General features: G+C 34.8%; 3 protein-coding genes across 7 annotated transcripts; 1 reads left to right on the top strand and 2 right to left on the bottom strand.

Annotated features, from left to right (window-relative positions):
• Positions 1–236: 236 nt before the first annotated feature.
• Positions 237–4,425, top strand: LOC111372558 (protein LYK5-like). Its single transcript, XM_022994919.1, has 2 exons — positions 237–2,235; positions 4,088–4,425. The coding sequence occupies exons 1-2, from the start codon at positions 409–411 to the stop codon at positions 4,235–4,237; spliced, it is 1,977 nt and encodes a 658-aa protein (XP_022850687.1). The 5' UTR covers positions 237–408; the 3' UTR covers positions 4,238–4,425.
• Positions 4,426–7,741: 3,316 nt separating this feature from the next.
• LOC111372559 (AP-1 complex subunit sigma-1-like) lies at positions 7,742–13,946 on the bottom strand. Its single transcript, XM_022994920.1, has 7 exons — positions 13,712–13,946; positions 12,671–12,757; positions 12,385–12,476; positions 12,137–12,245; positions 12,002–12,037; positions 8,097–8,183; positions 7,742–8,016 (listed from the first exon to the last, which is right to left on the bottom strand). Exons 1-7 carry the CDS (start codon positions 13,712–13,714, stop codon positions 7,945–7,947), a joined length of 486 nt encoding a protein of 161 aa, XP_022850688.1. The 5' UTR covers positions 13,715–13,946; the 3' UTR covers positions 7,742–7,944.
• A 6,477-nt stretch (positions 13,947–20,423) lies between these two features.
• LOC111372560 lies at positions 20,424–24,704 on the bottom strand. 5 transcript variants are annotated; one of them, XM_022994922.1, is made up of 9 exons: positions 24,575–24,704; positions 23,859–23,959; positions 23,667–23,739; positions 23,003–23,119; positions 22,255–22,563; positions 21,363–21,790; positions 20,793–20,892; positions 20,624–20,677; positions 20,424–20,540 (listed from the first exon to the last, which is right to left on the bottom strand). In XM_022994922.1, exons 2-9 carry the CDS (start codon positions 23,948–23,950, stop codon positions 20,439–20,441), a joined length of 1,275 nt encoding a protein of 424 aa, XP_022850690.1. In that variant the 5' UTR covers positions 23,951–23,959; positions 24,575–24,704; the 3' UTR covers positions 20,424–20,438. The 5 variants fall into 5 exon arrangements, 4 of the variants coding, with proteins under 4 accessions (XP_022850690.1, XP_022850692.1, XP_022850691.1 ...); XM_022994924.1 differs by having other exon boundaries at positions 21,363–21,751; positions 24,575–24,702; XM_022994923.1 differs by lacking the exon at positions 24,575–24,704 and having other exon boundaries at positions 21,363–21,751; positions 23,859–24,568.
• Between the last annotated feature and the right edge of the window lie 685 nt (positions 24,705–25,389).

Consider the following 25,389-nt stretch of genomic DNA (forward strand, 5'->3'; position numbering starts at 1 on the left):
TACTCTTACTCAAAAATATTAGAGTATATAACCAATAATTAACGTTAAAAACCCGAAAAACATAAGCTGAACAATATAAAACAAAGACTCCTCAACCATTACAAAACAATTATAATTTTTAAATTGGAGTTTCGATGGGAAAATATATAAATCAGATAATTAAAGATACGAGTCAACGAAGACAACCTGTTTGAAAATTCGACCGCAACTAATCTTGACAATGTCGTTACCTTCCTAACAGAATTTCTTGACCAATCACATTCAAATTTCATGGGTTTCTACGTAGTTTACATTTGATTTTGTTATAAATTTGAATAATTCTTAGCCCCATCACATCAAAACCCAATCTTTTCTGTCTGATTGTGTGTTTATATAAGTTTGAAAAATTGCAGTGCTTATTCTTAAAAAATGGCGGATTATTGGTGGTCATTTGTACTCTTGTTGCTTCTTCTTCTTGTTCAGTTCCCTGAATTGCAGGGCCAACAGAGCTATGTCAACAACAGACAGCTTAACTGCCAGCAGAACGACACCACAACTCTTGGTTATGTTTGCAATGGCGTCGCCACTTCCTGCCGCTCTTACCTCACTTTCCGATCTACTCTTACCTACAACAGCGCCATCACCATCGCCAACCTCCTCGCCGCCGACGCATCTGAAATTGCGCAAATCAATAATATTACCGATGTTGGTGTGCTCCCTGTTGACACACTCGTTGTCGTTCCCGTCAATTGTTCCTGCTCCGGCTCCGATTCGAGGTACCAGCACAACACGTCGTACACTATCCAGATCCAGGGCGAGACGTATTTCATTATTGCGAATGATACTTACCAGGCTTTAACCAGCTGCCAGGCCATGGAAGCTAATAATCCTGACGGTTTTCGTGATTTGGTGGTGAATATGAGACTCAATGTTCCGCTTTGGTGCGCTTGTCCCACTGCGAACCAGACGGCCGCCGGCTTCAATTATCTGCTCACTTACCTAATTCGGCTGGGGGATTCATACCGTTATATAGCCGATGCATTTTCCGGCGCCGGTGCTGATGTCCCGGGGATCCTCAATGCCAATAACCTATCAGAAAACGACCGTATCTTTTTCTTTACACCGATTTTAGTACCGCTTACAGAAGAACCCACCAAGGAAAATATCAATATCCTGCCTCCACCGCCGCCGCCTCCACCGCCGCCGCCCACCACCCCCTCTGACCAAAGTGGTGGCTCTTCCCGCAAGTGGGTTTTCATCGGCGTTGGAATTGGTGCTGCTGTTTTACTCCTAGTCTTAATCTCCGTGGCTTTGTTCTTCCGCCACCGCCGTGCCCGTAGGCACCAATCTTCCTCAACGCCACCATCCATGATTAAGAAACTTAACAATGAATCTGTAGAGGCGCAACCTGCTTCCTGGTCGGTCTCATCTGAAGGGATACGAAATGCAATCGAAACTCTAACAGTGTACAAATTCGGGGACCTGCAAACGGCCACCGGATCATTCGCAGAAGCGAACAGAATCAATGGATCGGTGTACCGGGGTTCATTCAAGGGCGACGACGCTGCAGTTAAGGTAATGAAGGGAGATGTATCGCACGAAATAGACGTGCTCCGGCAAATTAATCATTCCCACATCATTAGGCTTTCTGGTTTCTGCTTGCACCAAGGAATTACCTACCTTGTGTATGAGTACGCCGAGAATGGTTCCCTCAGTGATTGGCTACAAAACAATAAGATGCAGCACGAAGATTCCAATAATTCAACTGGGATTCTTGATTGGAAACACAGAGTTCAAATTGCATACGACATTGTTAATGCCTTGAATTACCTGCACAACTTCACCAATCCACCGTATATCCACAAGAACTTGAAGAGCAGCAACGTCCTTTTGGACAGTAACATGAGGGTGAAAGTTGCCAATTTCGGTTTGGCCAGGAGTTCGGACCATGATCATAGCGTACCTGTAATGACCCGGCATGTCGTGGGCACTTACGGGTATATGGCTCCCGAATACATTGAGAATGGATTGATCACTCCAAAACTCGACGTCTTTTCATTTGGGGTGGTGCTTTTGGAGCTCATGTCTGGAAAGGAAGCCATTGCTGCTAAAGACAGCAACAAAGAAGGAGAATTATTGTCTGCATACATAAATGAGGTACTCGAAGGGGAGAATGTTGCAGGGAAACTACGACAGTTCATGGATCCTCGACTCGGGAAAGGGTATCCAACAGAGCTGGCATACTCCATGGCCGAACTTGCTAAGAATTGCGTAGCAAAAAATGGCGGATTATTGGTGGTCATTTGTACTCTTGTTGCTTCTTCTTCTTGTTCAGTTCCCTGAATTGCAGGGCCAACAGAGCTATGTCAACAACAGACAGCTTAACTGCCAGCAGAACGACACCACAACTCTTGGTTATGTTTGCAATGGCGTCGCCACTTCCTGCCGCTCTTACCTCACTTTCCGATCTACTCTTACCTACAACAGCGCCATCACCATCGCCAACCTCCTCGCCGCCGACGCATCTGAAATTGCGCAAATCAATAATATTACCGATGTTGGTGTGCTCCCTGTTGACACACTCGTTGTCGTTCCCGTCAATTGTTCCTGCTCCGGCTCCGATTCGAGGTACCAGCACAACACGTCGTACACTATCCAGATCCAGGGCGAGACGTATTTCATTATTGCGAATGATACTTACCAGGCTTTAACCAGCTGCCAGGCCATGGAAGCTAATAATCCTGACGGTTTTCGTGATTTGGTGGTGAATATGAGACTCAATGTTCCGCTTTGGTGCGCTTGTCCCACTGCGAACCAGACGGCCGCCGGCTTCAATTATCTGCTCACTTACCTAATTCGGCTGGGGGATTCATACCGTTATATAGCCGATGCATTTTCCGGCGCCGGTGCTGATGTCCCGGGGATCCTCAATGCCAATAACCTATCAGAAAACGACCGTATCTTTTTCTTTACACCGATTTTAGTACCGCTTACAGAAGAACCCACCAAGGAAAATATCAATATCCTGCCTCCACCGCCGCCGCCTCCACCGCCGCCACCCACCACCCCCTCTGACCAAAGTGGTGGCTCTTCCCGCAAGTGGGTTTTCATCGGCGTTGGAATTGGTGCTGCTGTTTTACTCCTAGTCTTAATCTCCGTGGCTTTGTTCTTCCGCCACCGCCGTGCCCGTAGGCACCAATCTTCCTCAACGCCACCATCCATGATTAAGAAACTTAACAATGAATCTGTAGAGGCGCAACCTGCTTCCTGGTCGGTCTCATCTGAAGGGATACGAAATGCAATCGAAACTCTAACAGTGTACAAATTCGGGGACCTGCAAACGGCCACCGGATCATTCGCAGAAGCCAACAGAATCAATGGATCGGTGTACCGGGGTTCATTCAAGGGCGACGACGCTGCAGTTAAGGTAATGAAGGGAGATGTATCGCACGAAATAGACGTGCTCCGGCAAATTAATCATTCCCACATCATTAGGCTTTCTGGTTTCTGCTTGCACCAAGGAATTACCTACCTTGTGTATGAGTACGCCGAGAATGGTTCCCTCAGTGATTGGCTACAAAACAATAAGATGCAGCACGAAGATTCCAATAATTCAACTGGGATTCTTGATTGGAAACACAGAGTTCAAATTGCATACGACATTGTTAATGCCTTGAATTACCTGCACAACTTCACCAATCCACCGTATATCCACAAGAACTTGAAGAGCAGCAACGTCCTTTTGGACAGTAACATGAGGGTGAAAGTTGCCAATTTCGGTTTGGCCAGGAGTTCGGACCATGATCATAGCGTACCTGTAATGACCCGGCATGTCGTGGGCACTTACGGGTATATGGCTCCCGAATACATTGAGAATGGATTGATCACTCCAAAACTCGACGTCTTTTCATTTGGGGTGGTGCTTTTGGAGCTCATGTCTGGAAAGGAAGCCATTGCTGCTAAAGACAGCAACAAAGAAGGAGAATTATTGTCTGCATACATAAATGAGGTACTCGAAGGGGAGAATGTTGCAGGGAAACTACGACAGTTCATGGATCCTCGACTCGGGAAAGGGTATCCAACAGAGCTGGCATACTCCATGGCCGAACTTGCTAAGAATTGCGTAGCTCATGATCTCAATTCACGTCTCACGGTAGCTGATGTTTTCATGGTTCTTTCAAAGATTCTTTCATCCTCCTTGGATTGGGTTCCTTCAGATGATCTTCAAAACTCCATATCATTCGGGGATGGCAGATGATAAGATTCACCAGCTCATCATGCCTACAAGCATTGTCCCAAATTCTTTTGTCTGATCAATAAATTTGTGTTATCCATAGAAGTAAATAGTAAAATATAGTCAGTAAATTTTGTACTATGCACCAATGATTTGGTAAAAATATTTAAATTCTTGATTTTTCCTTACACAAACAGAGTTACTTCCCATCATTCTGTGTTGATAAAGCAATGAACAGGACGCAGTGATACAACCCGATTTATATGACAAGCCCAATTTTATTTTTTATTTTTTCTAGGTTTCAACTTCTTAAGAGCATATTCAACCAGTAGGTATTCTTGTTCGTAAAATAACAAAAAATTAAAGAACCTAGCACCAGCGAGGGGAAGCAAAATGCACGCTTTAAAAACCTAGTTTTGCTCTTGTAAGAATGAATGCACAACAGATGAGTCAATAGTCATCTATGTATGATTCTACTCTCAATCAGTATAACAGTAAGCTCACCCTTCGGGTGTTGCTTCCAGCACAAGAGGCCAAGCATTCCGCTAGACATCCCGGCTTGGAGCCTTTACGTTATGAGTAGTACTTAAGTAGCTAAATATTCAAAAGTGAACAGCCCGTCCTTTATGTAAAGGGCATGCATTTTCCATGATGGTCTACATGGAGAATGAGTGGACCCACAAAGTTCACTGATTTCGTTCAAGGAATTGTTGGTAATCTAGCCTCAACTTTAACTAGTAATAGTTTAATGATCAATTTTCCATGAGAATGGGTATTAATACACGAGAGTAAAATCTTCTGATTCTTCAATGAATGTCTCCATCAAATTGTTTACAAAATTTCCATCATTATTGACTGGGAATAATCTGTCCGTGTAACAATTCTCAACACCTCTCTACCTGAAAAACCAACACTTTCCTAATCTCAATAGGAAGAGAAATGCTATTTGGCCAAGGTCATTTGCACAAACCCTGGCCAAATAGCATTTCTCCAATAGGGAATTTGTATTAACACACCTAACATGTCCTCGCAAGTGAAGGAGATGGAGGAACGACTCCAGGCTTGGCATTGAGTTGAATAAAGTAAATTATTGACACAATAAGGGCTAGCATCAGTTGTTTGATCGAGGACAAAAATGTGTTGAACATCAAAAGCGTTGTTGATAACTTTTTCTACAAGTGCATTGGGGAGAGAGATTTATTTTCTTGTAATTGGATCACCAAATTGCAATATTTGTAGCATTTGAGGCTCCACTCATTTATTTTACAAAATTTTCAGTACTAATCACCCTCGCCCAGCACCCCTAGAAACTCAAAGACAGTTGAACTTGAAACACAGTTGGGAAGACAAAAATGGACATGATATCACGCAAGTAAAAATCACAGGTCATCTATGAAGATAGTTTTCATGTAAGAATTATGATGAAAAATGAATCTCGCTGCAGTGAGAGGGCGTTGAAGATTAAAGTTAGATAAACAAAAACATCTCTCTCAAATAGTAAACTTGTTGAAATCTCTGTAAAGGCTTGTAAATAGTATATAACTGTTGAGGCTCGTGAAAAATGCAATTAGTATACTAAGATAATATAACTGTAATCTGCTATATCAATCCACTGGTACAAATAGTTCATTTGAGCCCCATTCTTTTGAAAAAAATGCATTATTTAACAGTATTTTAACATCATTTCTACCACACATTTTTCAATAAAATAATATTACACGCAAATTCAAAACTTTTCCATATTTTATAACCACACATTTCCCATCAATACACTATTCAAAAATTCATTCCTCCCCTAAAATGGGGCTCAAACAAGGGCTTAGATTGATGATTAGTTTTCTCAAGTCGTTAAACGATAAGAAGACAGAAGCCAAAGATTCATCAAAATTATGTACAGAGTAGAAGATTATCAACTAGAAAATGTAAAAAATAAGAAGATTAGCCACTTGTTTTCTCCTTAGTCCATGCACAAAGAATTTCGTGAAGATGTCATTCCAATGATCTTCATTTTTCCTATAATTCATTTTTTTCCGACAAGCAACACCAAACTTTCAACATAACTAACTAAAGAATTCACGTCAGCTTCAATATCAAATTCTAGATATCTACTTCACTTTTTCTCAAAGTTATATACAATTTTTGGTCCTCACTCTATAATCATAATCTCATTGTTCTTGGTAAAGCCTATCGACCAGATTTCTTTATCATTAGTTTACACATTTTATACTCCTTTGGCCATGTTTCCGCAACTCCAAACTCTTTCATTACCCACACAACCCAAATGGTCATCCCCTCATCGCAATCGTGAAGATCAAAGGGTGCAAGACAACCCTTCTAGACCACGAGACAAAGGAACCTGTTCACATTCATGGCACTCATAGTATGGCAATTCCAACTTTCGAAATACTTAAACGAAGTCAGTCTAAGATCCACTTCCAAGAGAATGACCTGCTATCCAATTGAGAGATTCATATACAAAAATGCCAGCTGAAATTCATATTCGATATTACAGGCAATTTTGCATCATCAATCTTTCTCAGACCCTGTATATAGACTACACACTTCAACTTGATATTCTTAATCTGCTTGAAATTCTTCTTGGTCAGTCACTGAAAATTCTTTCTACAGTCCATAATTCTTATCAACTTATAAATCAATATTAGAAGCATCATACCAAAATCCAATGTAAAATCTGGTTAACCACTAATGAATTCAAGTTGCTGAAGCAGAGGTTCCACATGTAAATGATGTAACCATATAGTCCCATCCAAGAGAATTACGACAGCAGACACAAATATGAAAATGACACTTTCCCTTAAAATTCAATCCAGGAGCCATTTATAGAAATCGAAAACAGTCAAAACTTTCTCAACCCCAAATAAAAAACATGTGTATTTTAAGTTCTTACCATGGAACTATGCGAGCACTACAGCAGCACAAATATGAAAATAAAGTCCCTTAAATAGTCCCATCCAGGAGCCATTTATAGGGAGTCCAAAACAGTCAAATTTCTTCAACCCCAAATAAAAAACATGTGTATTTTAAGTTCTTACCATGGAACTATGCGAGCACTACAGCAGCACAAATATGAAAATAAAGTCCCTTAAATAGTCCCATCCAGGAGCCATTTATAGGGAGTCCAAAACAGTCAACTTTCTCAACCCCGAATAAGAGAAGTATGCATTTTGAGTTCTTACCATAGAACTAAATGAGCACTATAGCAGCAGGCACAAATATGAAGATATCACTAGTCCCATCCAGGAGCCATTTATAAGGACTCCAAAACAGTCTAAACTTTCTCAATCCCAAATAAGTAACTTATGTGTTTCATTTTTCTTACTAGAACTATGCGAGCACCATGGCAGCAGTCACAGATATGAAAATAACACAGTCCCTTAAATAGTCCCATCCAGGAGCCATTTATAGGGAGTCCAAAACAGTCAAAACTTTCTCAATTCCAAATATGTACAATATGCTTTTCCAGTTATTACCATAGATCTATGTGAGCCCTATAGTAGAAGGCACAAATACGAAAAAGACACTTAAATAGTCCCATCCAGGAGCCATTTATATGGAGTCAAAAACTTTCCTTAAAAGTGTTTAACAGAAGAAAAAACACAGGTATGAAACATAAAATTTCACTTGTACGAAGGTTTAATAAAGGTAAATATCAACCTTTGAGCTATAATTAGTACAAGAGTGATTAAATTGAACCAAATCCATGAAACATCTCACTTTGTTGCCTGAGCAATCATATTACTTATAGTACCAGCTTGTTCCTTGGCCTGCTCCACCAAAGAATCCTACAAACAAATAGTATAGAAATTCAGCTATAAATTCCTATGAAGCTGTATTGCATTATAAAACTGTAAAACAGCCATACCTGAGCAGCTATTAAACGTGCAACTGTTTTCTTGCTTGATTCTTGAAGTTCACCAGCTATTAGAATTTCATCCAGTATGTAATAAGCCTGTGACTCCACTTGTCAGAAATAACACAAATGGCAAAACAAAGAGCAACAAGTGGGTAAACAACTAATATGGGCTACAGCATGTACAAAACTTTGTTCTCAGATCACTAGCGACCCAAGAATTTCAGAGCTACTTGCAAGTAATTGAATTACAAAACTGAAACAATGATAGAATTGCTTCATAGAAAGAAAAACAAGTGGCGAACAAAATAATATCTTATCAAATTTCATTATCAAGAAGAAATTGCAGGGTTTCATTTGATTACTAGACATACTCAAATAAAAATAATAGTGATTATGTTTCTTTCCCAAGTGACTTAATCACAGTTTAGCACGCATGGAAATGAGGTGTCAAAGGAAAGAAAATAAAAAATGATTTTAATCTGGCTACAAACGAGTGGTAATTTTGAAACTCCTAAACCTAAAGCCTAACAAAGAAAAACAAAATTTCTGCAATATTTAATCCTCAGAATAGATATGTAGGGTCAAATATTAACACTACTTGACGCATCATACTCATCTTGGCATTCTCCATCTCAAAGAAAAAAATCTTACTCCAACAAAGTTACTATTGCTAGGTTCCCAGCTTCGCTGTCGTGATTTGCACTTATGATTGGTTTCATTCATCCCCAACCCTAATGAATGGACTATGAAGAGGTCCGTTGAATATCCTTCGACCATTATATCCTCATCTTTCCCATATTTTTCCAACGATGGTCCACTCCTTTCCTATTTCTCTATCCTTCTTCTTTCCCTAGCCAGTGAAGTGCCCCATAAGCTATAAGGGCGAGCTACATGTAAATATTCCGTGAGCAGCTATATAACCTAACCCAGGCAAAACACTGCAGCACTTTTATGAAAGAACACATTAATCCCTTGTGAGAAGGGTTCCAAAGGCATTTATGAGGCACACCTTGGCTGAGTCACATAAGATTGCCTCGGGACATTTGAGGACGAAATATTTCCTATGAGGTGCACAGTTTTTGCTTTGTAGCATCACAAAATGTTGAGACACGCCTTCTATGCCACAATATTGAGACAAAAGGCCCAACAGGATTTACTTCTTTAAGGGGGTTTTGGGTTATTAGGGATAATAAAACTAGTGTTTCATCTCTTAAGTTTTTGCTTTGTAGCATCACAAAATGTTGAGACACGCCTTCTATGCCACAATATTGAGACAAAAGGCCCAACAGGATTTACTTCTTTAAGGGGGTTTTGGGTTATTAGGGATAATAAAACTAGTGTTTCATCTCTTAAGGTAGTATTAAATTAAAGTAAAATAAGCGCACTCCAATTTCCTATCAAACGCAAAAGAGTATGACAGTATCGGTACCTTCACTGTTACTCTGTCAGATTATTTATGATTAAGATGTGAGTCCACTAATTTCCAGCTAAATGAAAATAATCTTATCAAACGGTTAATAACATTAGCTTATGTTCACAATTCCAAACTCTAACCTAATGTTGCAAACAAGAGGAATTATATGAAGTGGACTTTGAGGTTGTCTATGAATATAAAATACCGGTTTTAGATACTTCAAGGAAAAAGAGAATTTGGAGTAAGAATTTGATGATGAAGTATTTCAGAGTTCAGACCATTCTGTTTTTATATAGCAACCAAGTTAAACTAGCCTGTTATCAACTTTGGTGTAACATGCTTGCAGTTAGGAATTGATTTTATCTCTAATGTCTAGTTAGAAGTTAGAACTGTTTTTATAGGTAAGCATTGCATATCCTCACTAAGATATTTTCTGACTAGGAATTTCCACAATCTTTCCTTCACTTCATTTGTATTATTGTATATTTTTTATTTGAATTCTGTATAACATTTAAATTGAGAGCTCGTGAAACCATACTCTCCACCCAGAGGAGGTAAAATTGCTTTGCCTTATCCCATTGCTTCCAAAACAATGATTGTGGGAAAGGGTTTAGTGTTTCCCCAGCAGCTTTATACCATATTTTAAGGCATAACTTTCGACATAGGAGATTTTAAGCACAGATAAATGAATAAGATTTCGACATAGGAGATTTTAAGTGCGGATAAATGAATAAGATCATGTTTACTCTTCTACCATATGCTTGTAATCTCAACCACGGCTAAAGATGTCAAGAAAACGTAACAACTAGTCATTGTACAACTAGCAGATATTGTAACACGTTATACAACTGCACAAGTACATCCGCAAAATATATAACTAATCAATAATTATTCTCCTAATTATAGTAAAGTGATTGTCACTGCATTTCATAAGACGTTTCAGTTATTGCTCATCAGTTCATGTTTTCAATCTTTATTAAGGCCAACTATATAATTAATGTAAGAATGAACTGAGTGACATTCCTACAAATTTTCAATTAAAAAATTATGAGAATGTTAGTTAATTTTAAAGAGAGTTTGAACCGACAAATCATATTCCAATTAAATCTCAAAACCTAATGAACATATCATAATTGGTTAACAGAATGGAAGCGTATGATAAATTAAAACATTTAACATTACGTTAAGCATTATCAAATGATAAAGACAAAAATGATGTTCATTATCTAATTATAAGCAAAAAAACATAAGGATATTTTAAAGGAGACGCACAGGCACACAACTTAGTACATAGATATGGCAAGAAAATTTATGAGATTTGTACTATGACGTAGATGTTGCACATGTCTTATTAGAGATCCCACCACTATCTTAGCCTGAAAATAACACTAAATCATTGTTAAGAAAAAAGTTGTCTAAGGCTTAAACCTTAAGGTGTGCTGCAAGTGAGGCTAGCATTATATGCCTCGAAGCTTATACCTTGAGTGCATCTGCCTCAAAGTTTAGCCTTAGGGGTGCCAAGGTGTACACTTATTTGTACCTATCAAAAAAAAAAAAAAAAAAGGTGTACACTTATTTGTCTTGCTTTTCCTAGACTTTTTATTACTAGATTCAATTATTGGGACTATTTTCTTATAAAATAGAATGTTCTACCCTTTTTTTGTGCCTCTATGTGGAAAGGTAAAGGGAAGAGAAAACACCATTGCAAGTGAAGGCAGATGACAAGGAATGGAAAGACAATGATGGTAATGAGAAGAATGATAGGAAAATCAAATATGTTTGACATTTCTTTTAAGCATCCAATTAAGAAATGATATGGGACACATCTAGGTCATTTTTATATCTAGCAGTAGATTACAGTTTTGTTATGTGATTACCAATTTGAGAACTTATTATTTGCTAAGTTATTGATTTATTTTATGTTCGTTTGGAAGTTATATTTTATTTTGTTAATTTGTTTAATTATAGACTTTCAAGATGGTTTATGGTTTCTTATGAGCATAATCTTGTATTTTTATATTCTTTTGAATAATTTTATTAATTGGCAAAACACCTAGCCTCATGAAGGTAAACAGCATTGACACTCAATCAAGCTGAGCCATTTTATACATGGCACTAAAACCTTTGTTAGAATAAGATAGGTAACGCTGGCTAGGTGATGCATTACCCTGAGACTCTGACCAAGCCAGCTGCCAGTTCATATTCATCAAACAAAGAAATCTAGCTACTGTAATCTACGGCCCAAAAAAGGATTATGGAAGTCACCAGTGACACACTATTGCCATTCCATTACCCAGAGCAAGTATGGAAACACACTGTTCAATTCCATAACACTTAGAAAGAAACAGGCCCAAATAATTCCATCATCTTTCCTTTCTATGCAATGTCAGTCCAATTCTACTCCTCGAATACATGGACTCAAGATTTTTTTTTTTAATCCAGTGACAGACTATTGAGATTCCTCATTGTATAAAGTTCAACTCAGAACAAAGAATTGTACCTTATGGAAATTAAAGATCAAGTCCAGCTCACACACCTAATGGAACAAAGAAGAAGAAGAAGAAGTATTTAGTATACAAACACGATTTAAACCAATTCCTACTCTTGTAATGCTTCAAAGTATCTCAGGACTCACACTCCCAAAATATCGGTCAAGTATCTCAACAAAATGGTGGATAATTTCAAGGACCTCCAACTCATTATCATCCTGGTCAATACACATGCAGAAATAAAGGCTGGCATATCTGTACAAGTACAGGAAAGGAAAAGAATGATTATTCGATTATGCCAATAATAAGAGGAAAGCAGGAAAAGAAAATACAAGTTGTTGAAAAATTATAATAGCAGAAACAAACTCTAAACTAAATGTAGATGACACAACACCTTTTATAGACAACTTTATACCCCCTCCACTCCACAAAATTACAGAGTTTAGGACCTCGAGAGAGAATTGTGCCACTAAGCTCCCGAATAACCTTTAGTAAATAAAAGATAATATGCAATATTGTCAATCATTGAGAAATGCAAATTAACACAGAAAATTTATTTTCTAATAAAAGTAAGTATAGCAAGAAGTGCAGAACCTTGCATCAGTTTAGATCTAGTTTGAAAGAATATCTTACTACAATAGAAGTATCATTTTCAAATTTCACAAGAAAAAGGTTAATACCTTGGTTCTTTCCTTTTGAGAATAAGGTGAATACCATTTTGTTAACCTCACTTTCCCCTGCCGGCTAATAAGAAGAACAAAGTGAATCTGAAATAAAACTAGAAGCTTTAGTCACTCTTCAACTGTAATAAACGAAGGAATGAAAAACTGAAGATTTTGCTTCGGAATTAACTTTTACAAAAGAGACACTAAATTATCTTATCAAGGACAATTTATTTTGAGTACTTCTAGTAATGTTAATCTAGATTTTATCTACCAGGTATTATCTAGTAGAATAGCTATGGTATCAGTATTTGTTATGAAGTGGAAATGATGTGCTAAACAAAAGCAACATAATAAGTAAAATCATCATGTAAATACTTTAGATGCTTTCATTAGTTTAGACATGAATGAACCTGGTTGAAACTGCTCACTAACTCAACCGATTATTGAAAGCATCCTGACTTTCCCATGGTTCTCTCTCACTCTATTTTTTTTTTTTTTTTTTTTTTTTTGGGGGGGGAAAATAAAAGGATTTGGAGTGTGTTTCAGCTTGATTAAGAAGAGATGTAATTAGAAAGTTAATTTTTGCAAAATAAAAGGATTTGGGGTATGTTTCAGTTTAATTAAGAAGAGATGTAATTAGAAAGTTAATTTTTAAGTATATTTTTATTTGTAAATTCTAATCCTTTAAGGTAAAATATTTAATTTAGAGAAAAGTTGCTTATTTTAAAGTAAATTTTGAAATTCTGTGTGAACTACCTAGAGAAAGTTCAACGTACAAATGTGTTTTCTAGGTCATACAAATTTCCTTTAAGGTCCAATCTCAAACATGAGTTACATGACTAAAGAATATGTAGATCCAGAACGATCTCAAGGACGCTAATCCGTCAGATTCACAAACTTGTATATCCAAAGTGTTGAACGAATAGATTAAACAAAATTATGAAATCTTCACTAGAAATCCCAAATCGATAACAAAGTTTTCGTGCAGAAATTTAAACAGAAATCAGTCAGAAAATGAAATAAATTGGAAAAGAAAAATTATAAAAACAAAGTTACCATGTCCTCAACTGATCCGAATACACCGGTGTGCTTTAACAATTGACACAAAAAAGTCCTGTTCTTGTGCTTGTTCTCTTTATACCAGGCTGTTTACGGTACAGCCTCTCAAAAGGAGAAAGACGTATATACTGCTGTACAAAATAGAAATAATTTCTTTTTCTTACCCTTGGTGTTTTATGGGGAAATGAGTTGGCAAGCGAGCGCTAAAACACATTTTGGGTGTGTTTGTCACCCATTATTTGGGTGACTTTGTTATTTGTACATTTGGAGTGGACAATTCGGATAACACTCTTCTCACAAAAAAGGGTTTACAGTTATTTTATTACGTGTGGACCTCTTCGCTTGTGAGGGGAGTGTCATTCGAGATGTACAAATAGTTTTATTGTTATTTGAAAAAATGTATTATGGAATTGGTGATTGATATTGAAATGTGTGGTTAAAAAAGAAGGAAATTTATTTATTTACGTATAATATTAATTTAATGAAGAATGTGATTAAAAATGAGTACTGTAGAAAAAAGAATGAGAGAGAATGAATGACAAACAGGAGCTTTGTTCAATTGGTCTTTCACCGAACTTATAAAAATAAAAGGAGTTTTAATTATTTTAAAGTGTCAAAAACTTATTTACCCTGAGATAAAATGTCCTCTTCAATTACCACCCAAAATTTCCCGATAACTCCAAAGGATTCGATCGGAATAAACTCACAAAGTCAGCATCCCGAACTTTGTCCAGATTTTCGCCTTCAAAAAATTATGTCCCTTTCACTTCATAAATAAAATTTAACAATAACCCACCGGTTGAAGCATTGACCCAGTGATTTTTTTTAGTCAATCATCGGGTTGGTTTTAATAACTATACATTCATATTCTAACACACACAACATTTTCAGGGAAATTTTGGATGGTAATTGAAGAGGACATTATGGGCTTTCCAATGGTATCAAAATTCGATAGTGTTGATGGTCGAAAGTTGCCGAAAAATTGCCTTAAAAGTCGTCAAAAAATTTGAAAATCTGGGCAGATTTTCAAAAATTTTGGGCAACTTTTAAGGCAATTTTTCGATCGAATCCCTTGGAATTATAATGAGATTTTGGGTGGTAATTGAAGAGGACATCGTGGGCTTTCCAACGGTATCAAAATTCGACATTTTTTGTGGTCGGAAGTTGTCGAAAATTTACCGTAAAAGTCGCCCAATTATTTGAAGAGACGAGTGATGAATGAGTAATTATATGAAAAGATGAGTGAGCATTCAGTAATATGTGAAAGATGAGTGAGCAAGTAGTAATCAAGTGTAAAGTTCAGTGATTATTGGTTAAATTTACTCGTTTGTCACCCATTATTTGGGTGACTTTGTTATTTGTACATTTGGAGTGGACAATTCGGATAACGCTCTTCTCACAAAAAAGGGTTTACAGTTATTTTATTACGTGTGGACCTCTTCGCTTGTGAGGGGAGTGTCATTCGAGATGTACAAATAGTTTTATTGTTATTTGAAAAAATGTATTATGGAATTGGTGATTGATATTGAAATGTGTGGTTAAAAAAGAAGGAAATTTATTCATTTACGTATAATATTAATTTAATGAAGAATGTGATTAAAAATGAGTACTATAGAAAAAAGAATGAGAGAGAATGAATGACAAACAGGAGCTTTGTTCAATTGGTCTTTCACCGAACTTATAAAAATAAAAGGAGTTTTAATTATTTTAAAGTGTCAAAAACTTATTTACCCTGAACTTGTAAACCTTGGATGGCAAGAAAATATTTTAACTCTAAAACCATTATTTCAAATCATGATCCTTTGTTTTTTGTGAGCAAAATATATATATTACATTTCAAAAATTTATAAGAATTAGAACGACATATGATGACCAAAAGAAGGCATCAAATGAATTGATAGCACTCGAATGACTAAAAAAAGCGAATGAAGATACTATGTTTCTTTCTATTGAATAAGATCGAACTCACTTAATGACTTATTTTATCATCCTACATACGATAAATATATGTCAGGTGACCGTAGATGATCGAATCATCGTTTTTATAATTATCGTCAAACTTGTATTTAAAGGATATTGATGTTGTTATGTATCAAAATCCCAAATAAAGTAACGACATTCATACCATTTTAATACAAATTTGACAAGTTTGAAATCGTTCTAATTCAAATCACATGTATAACGACATAAATATCATTTCTTTTCGTATAAAACGATAATTATATCGATCTGACTAAAAATAACGATTTGATCATCTACTCATCATGCCTTCAACATACGTAGAACGATCGAAAGAGGCCATCAAGTGGGTTGATACCACTCGAATGACTTAAAAATAGCGAATAAAGATATTTCTGTCGAAATAGTTCGAAGGTAGTATACAATCATTAGAATAAAAATATTCTCATAGTTTCTTTTGAAAAGATCGAACCCACTTGATTACCTATTTTGATTATCCTTCATATGTCAGATGCAAGTTTGTGGTCATGGATGGTCAAATCGTTATATTTAACAGAAACGTTATAATTGTCATTTTATTTTAACTGAAACGATATATATGTAGTTTTAGGTATGATTTAAGTTAAAACGATATCAACATCGTCAAACTTGTATTGAAACGATAATGATATCGTTATGTATTAAAATCACAAATAAAGTAATGACATTCATATTGTTTTAGTACAAATTCGACGAGTTTGAAATCGTTCTGGTCAAATAATGACTATAACGACATAGATATCGTTTCTTTTCATATTAAATGTTAATTATATCACTTTGTCTAAAAATAACGATTCGATCGTCCGCAACCACTTGACACGTCTTTAACATACCTAGGACGATCGAAAGAGGTCATCAAGTAGGTTGATACCATTCAAATGGTTTAGAAAGAACGAATGAAGATATTTCTTTTTATCGGAATAGTTCGAATGTTGTATACGATCATGGGAACAGAAATATTCACATAATTTCTTTTAAGTGAGATCGAACCAACTTGATTACCTATTTTGAGCATCCTTTATATGTCAAATGTATGCCTGGGGTTGTAGACGATCGAATCATTGTATTTAGCAAAAATGATATAATTTTCATTTTATTTTAACTGCAACAATATGTTTGTAGTTTCAGTTATGATTTAAGCTAAAAACATATCAACGTCGTCAAACTTGTATTGAAACGATAATGACGTCGTTATATATCAAACTCAAAAATAAAGTAACAACATTCATATCATTTTAGTACAAATTTGACGAGTTTAAAATCGTTCCAATTCAAATAATAACTATAACGACATATATCGTTTATTTTCATATAAAACGTTAATTATATCGTTTTTGACTAAAAATAATGATTCGATCGTTCACAACCACTCAACACATCTTTAACAAATTTAGGATGATCGAAAGATGTCATCAAGTGGGTTGATTCCATTCAAATGATTTAGAAATAACGAACGAAGATACTTGTTTCTGTAGGAATACTTGATGCCATTCATTACTTGATGACCTATTTCAATCGTCCCATATATTTCGAATACATGTCGGGTGGTCGTGGACCGTCGAATCATTGTTTTTAGCAGAAACGATATACATATCTTTTTATATAAACTTAAATGATATATATGTTGTTTTATTTATGATTTAAAATGAAACGATATCAATGTTGTTAAAATTGTGTTGAAATAATAATTATATCGTTATGTAGCAAACAACGAAATAACATAACGATGTCCATATTGTTTTAGTACAAATTTGATATTTTTGAAATCGTTTAAATTCGAATAATAACTACAACAACATAGATATATAATGATATCAATATCATTACCACTCGAGAGCAAATGGTCCATTGGAAGCGAGCGCAACGGCTACTTATGTCGGGTGCGTTGTGTAAGTATTTTATATAACGACATTCATGTTATATTATTGGTCCATAATAACTTCAATGTCATTATGAAAATCAATAAAGTGGTATATTTATATACTGGAACAACATCAATTTCATTTTGTGTCTTAGGAAAGATTTCAATACTTTTATGTAATTAGTACAATTTTCGTATTGAAACGACATCAATATCTTTTTATGTTTTAGAAACAATTTCAACATCGTTATATGAATCTATGTATTTTTCATATTGGAACGACACATGCGTTCACTATAACGATATAAAAGTCGTTTGTCAATAATGTGAAAAAAAATACAACAACGTACAAAGACTTTAACTTCGTTTTAATATCATAAAAGCGAGAATAGCATAATGACTACAAAATCTAATAAATCATTTTGTGCTTCCAATAAGTACAAAATAATAAAATTACAAATCACGACAATAGCATAACTTTAAGTTTCACTACTAGCTATTTGACATTTACAAGTGGAGCGAACATGACTAGTTTTTTTACAGTTGGAGCCTTGGACATTATAGAGACAAAAGTTGACATCTCCATTTGATATAACATTGTATTGACCTTCAACATCTCTCTAACTTTATACAGGCTTACACAAGAAATCGTTTTTCAAACAAGAATGATCGATATTTTCCCTCTGCCATTCATTGTATTTTTCATTTTCAAGCGTTTTCAACTGACTGCTCATATTCAGTTAGATAACAAATTGAATCCATAACATATCCACGATGACCATAACTGCAATTAACGTAAAATTTGTAAATTTTTTTTTATCAAATATCAAACTTCGTACATTATTGATAAAGAGATATATGTCGTTATGGTTTGTAGAAAACGGTATGTAAGTCGATCTGGAAGGAAAAAATGAAATATATATTTCATAGTAGAACAACAAATAGAATAGCTTTACCAACATATTCACTTAAAAAATAAGAGCTAATGAGAAAGTGGGAAAGCAACCCATATTAAAGTTATAATTCGATGATAAAAAAAAATAAAATCAAAGCCATTATTAACAAACGAACACCATAAACACGAATCACAATATGTGATTTAGAAATATTGAAGTAGAAAGTAGTCAAAGTATTGAAATTTAACATTACATTCTCTTCTTCTTCAAATACCCCTCAAGAATATTATAAGCTTTGATTACTTACTTCAACCAAGTGAGTGTTTAAGAGAATGACAATAGTGTATTTTGGGGTTTCATAAAGAAGAAGATGACAAAAAAGAAGAAGAATAACAGAGAATGACTGATCAAACTGTGGAAGAAAGGAAGCCAAAATTGACATAGGGCTAAATGAAAATTGAAAGGGGAATTGGGGCATTATGTCTTTTACATACAAGGATATTTTAGTAATTTAAAAATTGTATTTTCCTTTTCTTTGTATCCTAATACTATCTAAATAAAAAAGATAGTTCATAGTCTTTTTAAATAAAACTTTTGTTTGACTGGGCTTCTTAAGTGAATCTCCCGTGTTTTATACCCATTTTTATGAAAAAATGAATTTTAGAATAGCAAATTGATGGAGAATGTGTGAATGAAGAATAAGGAATTTTTTTTATTTACGTGTAATATTATTTTAATGAAGAATGTGTAGTTAAAATGAAAAGAAAATAAACATATTTTAATAAAAATGGGAATCAGACAGGCCTTAAGTCTTCAGTTTCCAATCGCGGCTTTTAAAACTTTCGAAAATTTAAAAAATTTAAGCATATTTTAGCCTCCTTTGATGTAGTTAAACATTAAATTTTAAATAAATTTTGATAAGAGAGGATAGATAAAAAAAAGGGGAAAATTTGTTATTAGATTTTTTTTAAGAAAATGGAGAGATTATAAAAATAGAGAATAAAAAAAAGGAAAAGATATTTTAGCCTCCTTTGATGTAGTTAAACATTAAATTTTAAATAAATTTTGATAAGAGAGGATAGATAAAAAAAAGGGGAAAATTTGTTATTAGATTTTTTTTAAGAAAATGGAGAGATTATAAAAATAGAGAATAAAAAAAAGGAAAAGAGAACAAATATAATCAATAGAAAAAAAAAACAATAATTTTGTAATCATGGTCTAAAGTTCATAACTTTTTATTGGTTTTGCAGTTTGGTTTATCAATTCACTTTTTCTTTGGAGAAAAATTTTGGAACCACTAGGTCAGTTATACGGGGAGTCTTAACAGTTGTAAGATCATAGTTTATTAGAGTTGCTAGCATTTCATAAATGCTAGTGACGACAACCGTACACACACAAAAGGAAAAAAAAAAAAAAAAAATCAAATGCATGCATTAATTTTATGACTGGGCATGTAGAAATGCCATTAATCTAATGCAATGAACTAATCTACGGATTTCTTATTCAAGCAACTAGGCCTAATTAAAGTTGATCAGGTCCATATATTAATTATTCGTAACTCACCAAATTTTTCATAAATACATCTTAGGTTATTTCATCGAGTCAAATCCATATAGCATAATCATTTGATTGACACATAATATTGTCAACTTGGACTTCACTTTTTCACACTCTGGCTCTACAACCATTTTTACCAAAAACTGTTTAGTCACTATGGAGATGCAGTCAAACCCTAAATAATACTTAGGCTTGAGAATTCACCACAAACACTATTCATTCGAATTTTACATCGGATTTCTTACGAGATAGATTCACCATAATATTCATGTGACTTAGCATCATTCTTACCTCCTTAGGAGAATTGAATATAAGCATGTAGCTCAAACAACTGATGTAAGGTCGAAGAGTCCATATTAAATTTATATGCATATTTTATGCATGTGCAATTATTTATGTGAAGGCATATTAATCAACAGGTATATACCGGTGCAGAATAGTGTGGCCGGATTCCCAAAATGGAGCTTTGTATGTCATAAGCATTTATGCAATGTCCACCCACATTATAAGCTGCCTGAGAGAACTTTCACTTGGAACAATCAGAATTATGTAATAAATCCTCTACAAAGAGATTGAAGAAATAAGACTCGTTGTTACCTTCATGATGGAAGTACTTTTTATGTAGTTTTGAGTTCCATATGCCAAATAAGCCTGCAAGAAAGACAAAATATTGCACAGGATAAATTTAGGTTTTGAGTTTATAGGCTCATATCCAGTAGGCTTTCATAGTAACTAGATAGAAGTACTGCAAGCCTGCAAGCCATACATGCATCACCAAGGCATTGTGAATATTGATCCAAAAGGCAAGCTTCTCTTCCCGTCTCATCTTCTTTGGGTCGACCTTCTCAAGACCCTTAACTAGAGACCTGCACAGCTTTAATTAAAAACAAATGGGAACTTACAGAATGATAAAGAGGATTTATTACTAGAAAATGTTTTGACTGACCATTTAACCATTTTCCTAATTACATATGGCCATCAGTTCATAGAGAAGATCAACTGATCTAATTGACTGTATAACACTACTCAATAAGAATAATATTGTGGGAAGAGAGGGAGAGAGACTTAGAGAGAGGTAAGCCCCAGCTCTTTCAAATAAAAGCATTAAAGACTAATACTCACTGTATTGTCGCCAACTAATTTGGACTGAGCATTAGAGGATGAAGAGAAAAAGATTCAGTCAAACAAGAAACTTACATTGGCTTTTCTATACAGCTGCTATATGTTAATGGATGACCATTAGCAAATGGTCGAAAGAACAATATTTCCAATAGAATAAACATTTTGGAATGCTTGAATAAAGTCTGAATTATAATATACGGGTAAATGTTGACACCTGAATTTTTGTAGCATTTTAGCAGCATAATTATAACTTTCATCATCTAAACATAACTTTCGGACTTCTATCATTGCAGCATATGGTCCATTCTCTTGTTTTAGGCCTTCAAAATCATAATGTTCTATAACTACATCATTACATTGAGGACTCCAACTGCCAGAAAGATCTCTTGGAGAAAATGTGCTAGAGGAGCAGAATGAAGAAGTCGAAGAAACTGAATAGCCTTTCTGAGTTGGTGTGGGGTTTGCCAATTTACAGTAAATTGAAGATATGCATCTTATAATTTCCACAGATAGTCTATCAGGATAATTGAGGGCATCATCTATGCGAGAATTTCCAAGATGATGTGCAAGGCTACGGTGTGGAGAGTAAACATTATTCTTCTCCTGCAATTTTTCATCACAGACATCGTCAGTCAAAGAATGCCTTCGGAAAAAGAAAAAACATAAACACACGTGTTATTGCAGGAAAATATGTGATTTTATAGGGTTAAAAACACTGTTAACAACTCAAATTATAGCACAACTTTCATGCTTTTTCTTGTTGAAGTTTGTGTTTTGTTTCAATTTGGTCACTCGGTTAGAATTTGTTAGTTTTTCTAACATAATTTTCCTTGTGGAAGACCTCCACGTAGATGCCACATCTACTGCAGTATTCCATGTCAGACATTTCATCAGAAAACTAACGAATTTTAGATGATTGACCATCCTGAAACCGAAAACAAACTTCAGTAATCTGTTTGGAATAAAATAAGCCTCCATGACTAACATGAAACTGCGCTATCAGTTGACTGCGTAACAGTGCTTTAAACCCAATTTTAAAGGGAAAACTTAAGAGTATTTGAACAAGCAAAGCGTATTTAAACACATAAGGGATGTTGTAAATTAACCCTTCTAGATGATGACTTTGGAGTTGCCACTGTCATCAGATCATTCGAGCGAGTAAAAGCACTGGAAGGGGAACTTTGACTTTGATTATCATTATAGTCTTTTAACATGTTGAGTTCCATTATTGGAGATGATTTTTCAGCCTTAACCTGTGGAGTTTCACTCATTTTCTGTAAACTTGTTCCCTGTTTTCCCAATGTACACGGGAATTGCTGCTGAAAAACTGTCCGATAAAGAGAAAGCAGATAGCGTTCCAATTGCACGATTTCAAATTCAAGTGTGGCAATTTCATTCACCAGTTCTGCTGAGGACTGCAGTGGACATCCAAGTAACTAAATTAGGTCAGCTAAAGTGTGATAAATCAAAATAAAATAAAAAGAAGTGATGCTATCTGCAATATTATCTTAATTATCATATTCACATATCAGTTAATATCCTTTAGATATTGATCGTACCAATACTTACGTTCATGTTCTAACAGTTATTTAAACTAACATAATTCACTACAAAAGAATAACCATTTTTTGACTTGGGAAATAAAGAACGGAAAGATTCTTACCAATTCCAAATGCAAAAGTGGCTTATAGAAATAGTGAAGTACCATATGAAAATTTAAGAAATCAATTGAAAATACATGATTCATGAACTAATTTGATCACCATACACCATGTACTTCTACATTATGATGTCCCAAAATACCAAATTCATACATGAAATTTATGAATGATAAAAGATAAACAATTCCATAACCTTAGAAGTTGGCATGCTATCTGAAAGACTAGCAGCAACTGATTCAAAGCACTGTTCCTTCCGCGAGTCCCAGCAAATGGATGACTTATCAACGAATGTCCTCCCCATGTGTGTAGTCTATGTCAGAAATGAACATAATATTGAATTAATACACAAGCAATCATATTAGCAGAACAGAAATTAATTTTCTAATTGCAAGTTAACAAATTCTTACAACAGCTAAATTCTGACATTTTCTTAAGAAAAGTGGTAGACTATTGGGCACAGGAACAAAATTTATGAAATTCCCACCTGATTTTCAAAAAGCAGCAGCAATCAAAACTCTCTACATTCTGTTTTTGCACCAAGGAACAGTTTAATTATTTGATATGTGCACTATAAAGATACATGATTTTAAATGTAAATTATAATCCTTGACTTTCAAAATGCTAAACCTTAAGTGCTGCTTAATCTATTTAAAGAATCTCCACAAGGTGCAAAAATTTTAGCAAACATATTTCTTTGTTCCGTTTTTCAATACAAGCAACATGCAAGAGAACATGGGAAAATCCTGATTTCCTGGCAAAGAATATTAAGAACTAAGTGACCTATTGGCCGTTTAAATAAGAAACAAATTAAGTAAAAATCAAATCAAAGAGTGAGCTAATAGGGACAAAATACTCACTGGATTTAGATGGTGGGAAGGTCTAGGCGATACATTAAGCACATCATCCTTCAGCAGCTGACTGTTATAAGCCCTGCAAAAGTGTATAGTTACATAAATCCTTTTCGTCACTCGGATCATAGATTAGTTAATAAAGACAGAAATTGAATGAAAATAAACTGTAGTTTGATCAATGATAACAAACTATCTCACCTCTGTAAACTGTAGTCAAGAGGAAGTGGAGGCAGAGGAGAGGGCCACTCCATTTGCAGTGCTGTTGTACTATTTTCACACAAACCACCCATTATCACACCCTAAAAGACAAAAACAAATCAAGCACCAGCAACACCGACACTGTATTTGTACACTGGTATTCGTACTATAATTGAGCAAATCGCATTGCACTATGATCCCATTTCAACAATGAAGTAAAGAAGAGATTTATATTACTAAGATCAAAAAATCAGCCAACAAAACTCAAGGTGGAGGCAGTTTGTCTGAAATCTGCAGCAACAAAATCTCTAAAGGGGCAAATGCAATTAAATGCAGATAACCCACTACAAGAAATGGAGTGGGTGACCAGATAAACAATAAATGATACACAGATTCATTAAGTAAAGCTCTACCCATAAGCATAAATAATTAAAGGTTCATTAAAGAACGATGGCATCCATTGAAAAACGAAATGGGTCAGACTCAACACACTCAATAGCATTGAACTGTAAAAATAAGAACAATAATTTTTAGTAATTATTAAAACTCATGGTGGGGAATAGGGATTCTATTGTTTATTATTTGTTTTTGTCTAGAAGGAATATAATAGATACACCGTGGAAGAAGCAAGTAAACTAACTACAAAAAACCCAAAAAAGATTGGTTAGGTGAGGGTGGAAAGGGAAAGAGCAGTTATCGGAAAACATGATTATGACCTGCGGGCGAGGGGTCGTTCCCGTCTTCCTCCACGCCCAATATATAGATTACATATACAACACGCGTGTGTCATCATCCATGTACAACGGAACCGACAAGAAGGAACGGGTATTTTTCGTTACGCCAACTCCTCTAAATCAACTATTTAAGTTATTATTTTAATGTTTAGTAAACGATTACATATATAAATATATTTTCTACACGAAATCAAGATATTTGATCGGATCGACGGTCAATTTAGTTCCCGTTTGAGCCACATTATTGTAAAAATGAGAATGAAAAATATAGTCGTTATAGTTTCACGTAAGAGATAAAAAGTCAAATATGGTGATTTAATATGATGGATAACGATCATATTTTTCATTTTAATGAGAAAATAATGGAGATCAAACAGGGCCTTATTATGCTCACATTTGGCAAGGATTAAAATTAAAATTAATAATTAATTTTAATCATATATTCCATGAGACAGAAATTTTTTTAATCATACGTTTTACTAAAATCTATTAAAAATCTTATTTTAATCCCTACAAACAGGGGTTATCTATTTATACTGAATAATTATTTTTGTCTTTATGACATGCGATGTATTATGAAATAATAAGGTCAATTAGGTTACCACCATGTTTGATGATAGCTAAATTGTTCTTCATATTGTTACTATCCTAGTTTCTCACGAACGTGTAAAATATATGAACATTAATTGCCATGTTCTTGAAAGATTCAAAATCAAACCTCTTACATTTTCTACAAGATCAATTTGCTGATTTTTTATTGTTTTAATTATAATTTACAATATCACTACTAATCTCTA

Source organism: Olea europaea, unplaced genomic scaffold (genome assembly GCF_002742605.1).
Source record: "Olea europaea var. sylvestris unplaced genomic scaffold, O_europaea_v1 scaffold101, whole genome shotgun sequence".
Lineage (NCBI taxonomy): Eukaryota > Viridiplantae > Streptophyta > Magnoliopsida > Lamiales > Oleaceae > Olea > Olea europaea.

Bases quoted from the DNA above. Each gene is read 5' to 3' on its own strand.
- LOC111372559 (XM_022994920.1), bottom strand. The intron at 12,477-12,670 runs GTATTAACCTTT...TATTTACTAAAG, and splicing joins CTCAAAAGGAAAGAACCAAG to GTTATTCGGGAGCTTAGTGG. The intron at 12,038-12,136 runs GTGAGTCCTGAG...TTGTTCCATTAG, and splicing joins TTGACCGATATTTTGGGAGT to GTGTGTGAGCTGGACTTGAT.
- LOC111372560 (XM_022994922.1), bottom strand. From the start codon at position 23,950: ATGGGTGGTTTGTGTGAAAATAGTACAACAGCACTGCAAATGGAGTGG. The intron at 23,120-23,666 runs GTGAGTATTTTG...TTTCTGACATAG, and splicing joins CTTCCCACCATCTAAATCCA to ACTACACACATGGGGAGGAC. The intron at 21,791-22,254 runs GTTAATTTACAA...TTTTTCCGAAGG, and splicing joins CAAAGTCATCATCTAGAAGG to CATTCTTTGACTGACGATGT.
- LOC111372558 (XM_022994919.1), top strand. From the start codon at position 409: ATGGCGGATTATTGGTGGTCATTTGTACTCTTGTTGCTTCTTCTTCTT. The intron at 2,236-4,087 runs CTTGCTAAGAAT...TCCATGGCCGAA, and splicing joins TGGCATACTCCATGGCCGAA to CTTGCTAAGAATTGCGTAGC.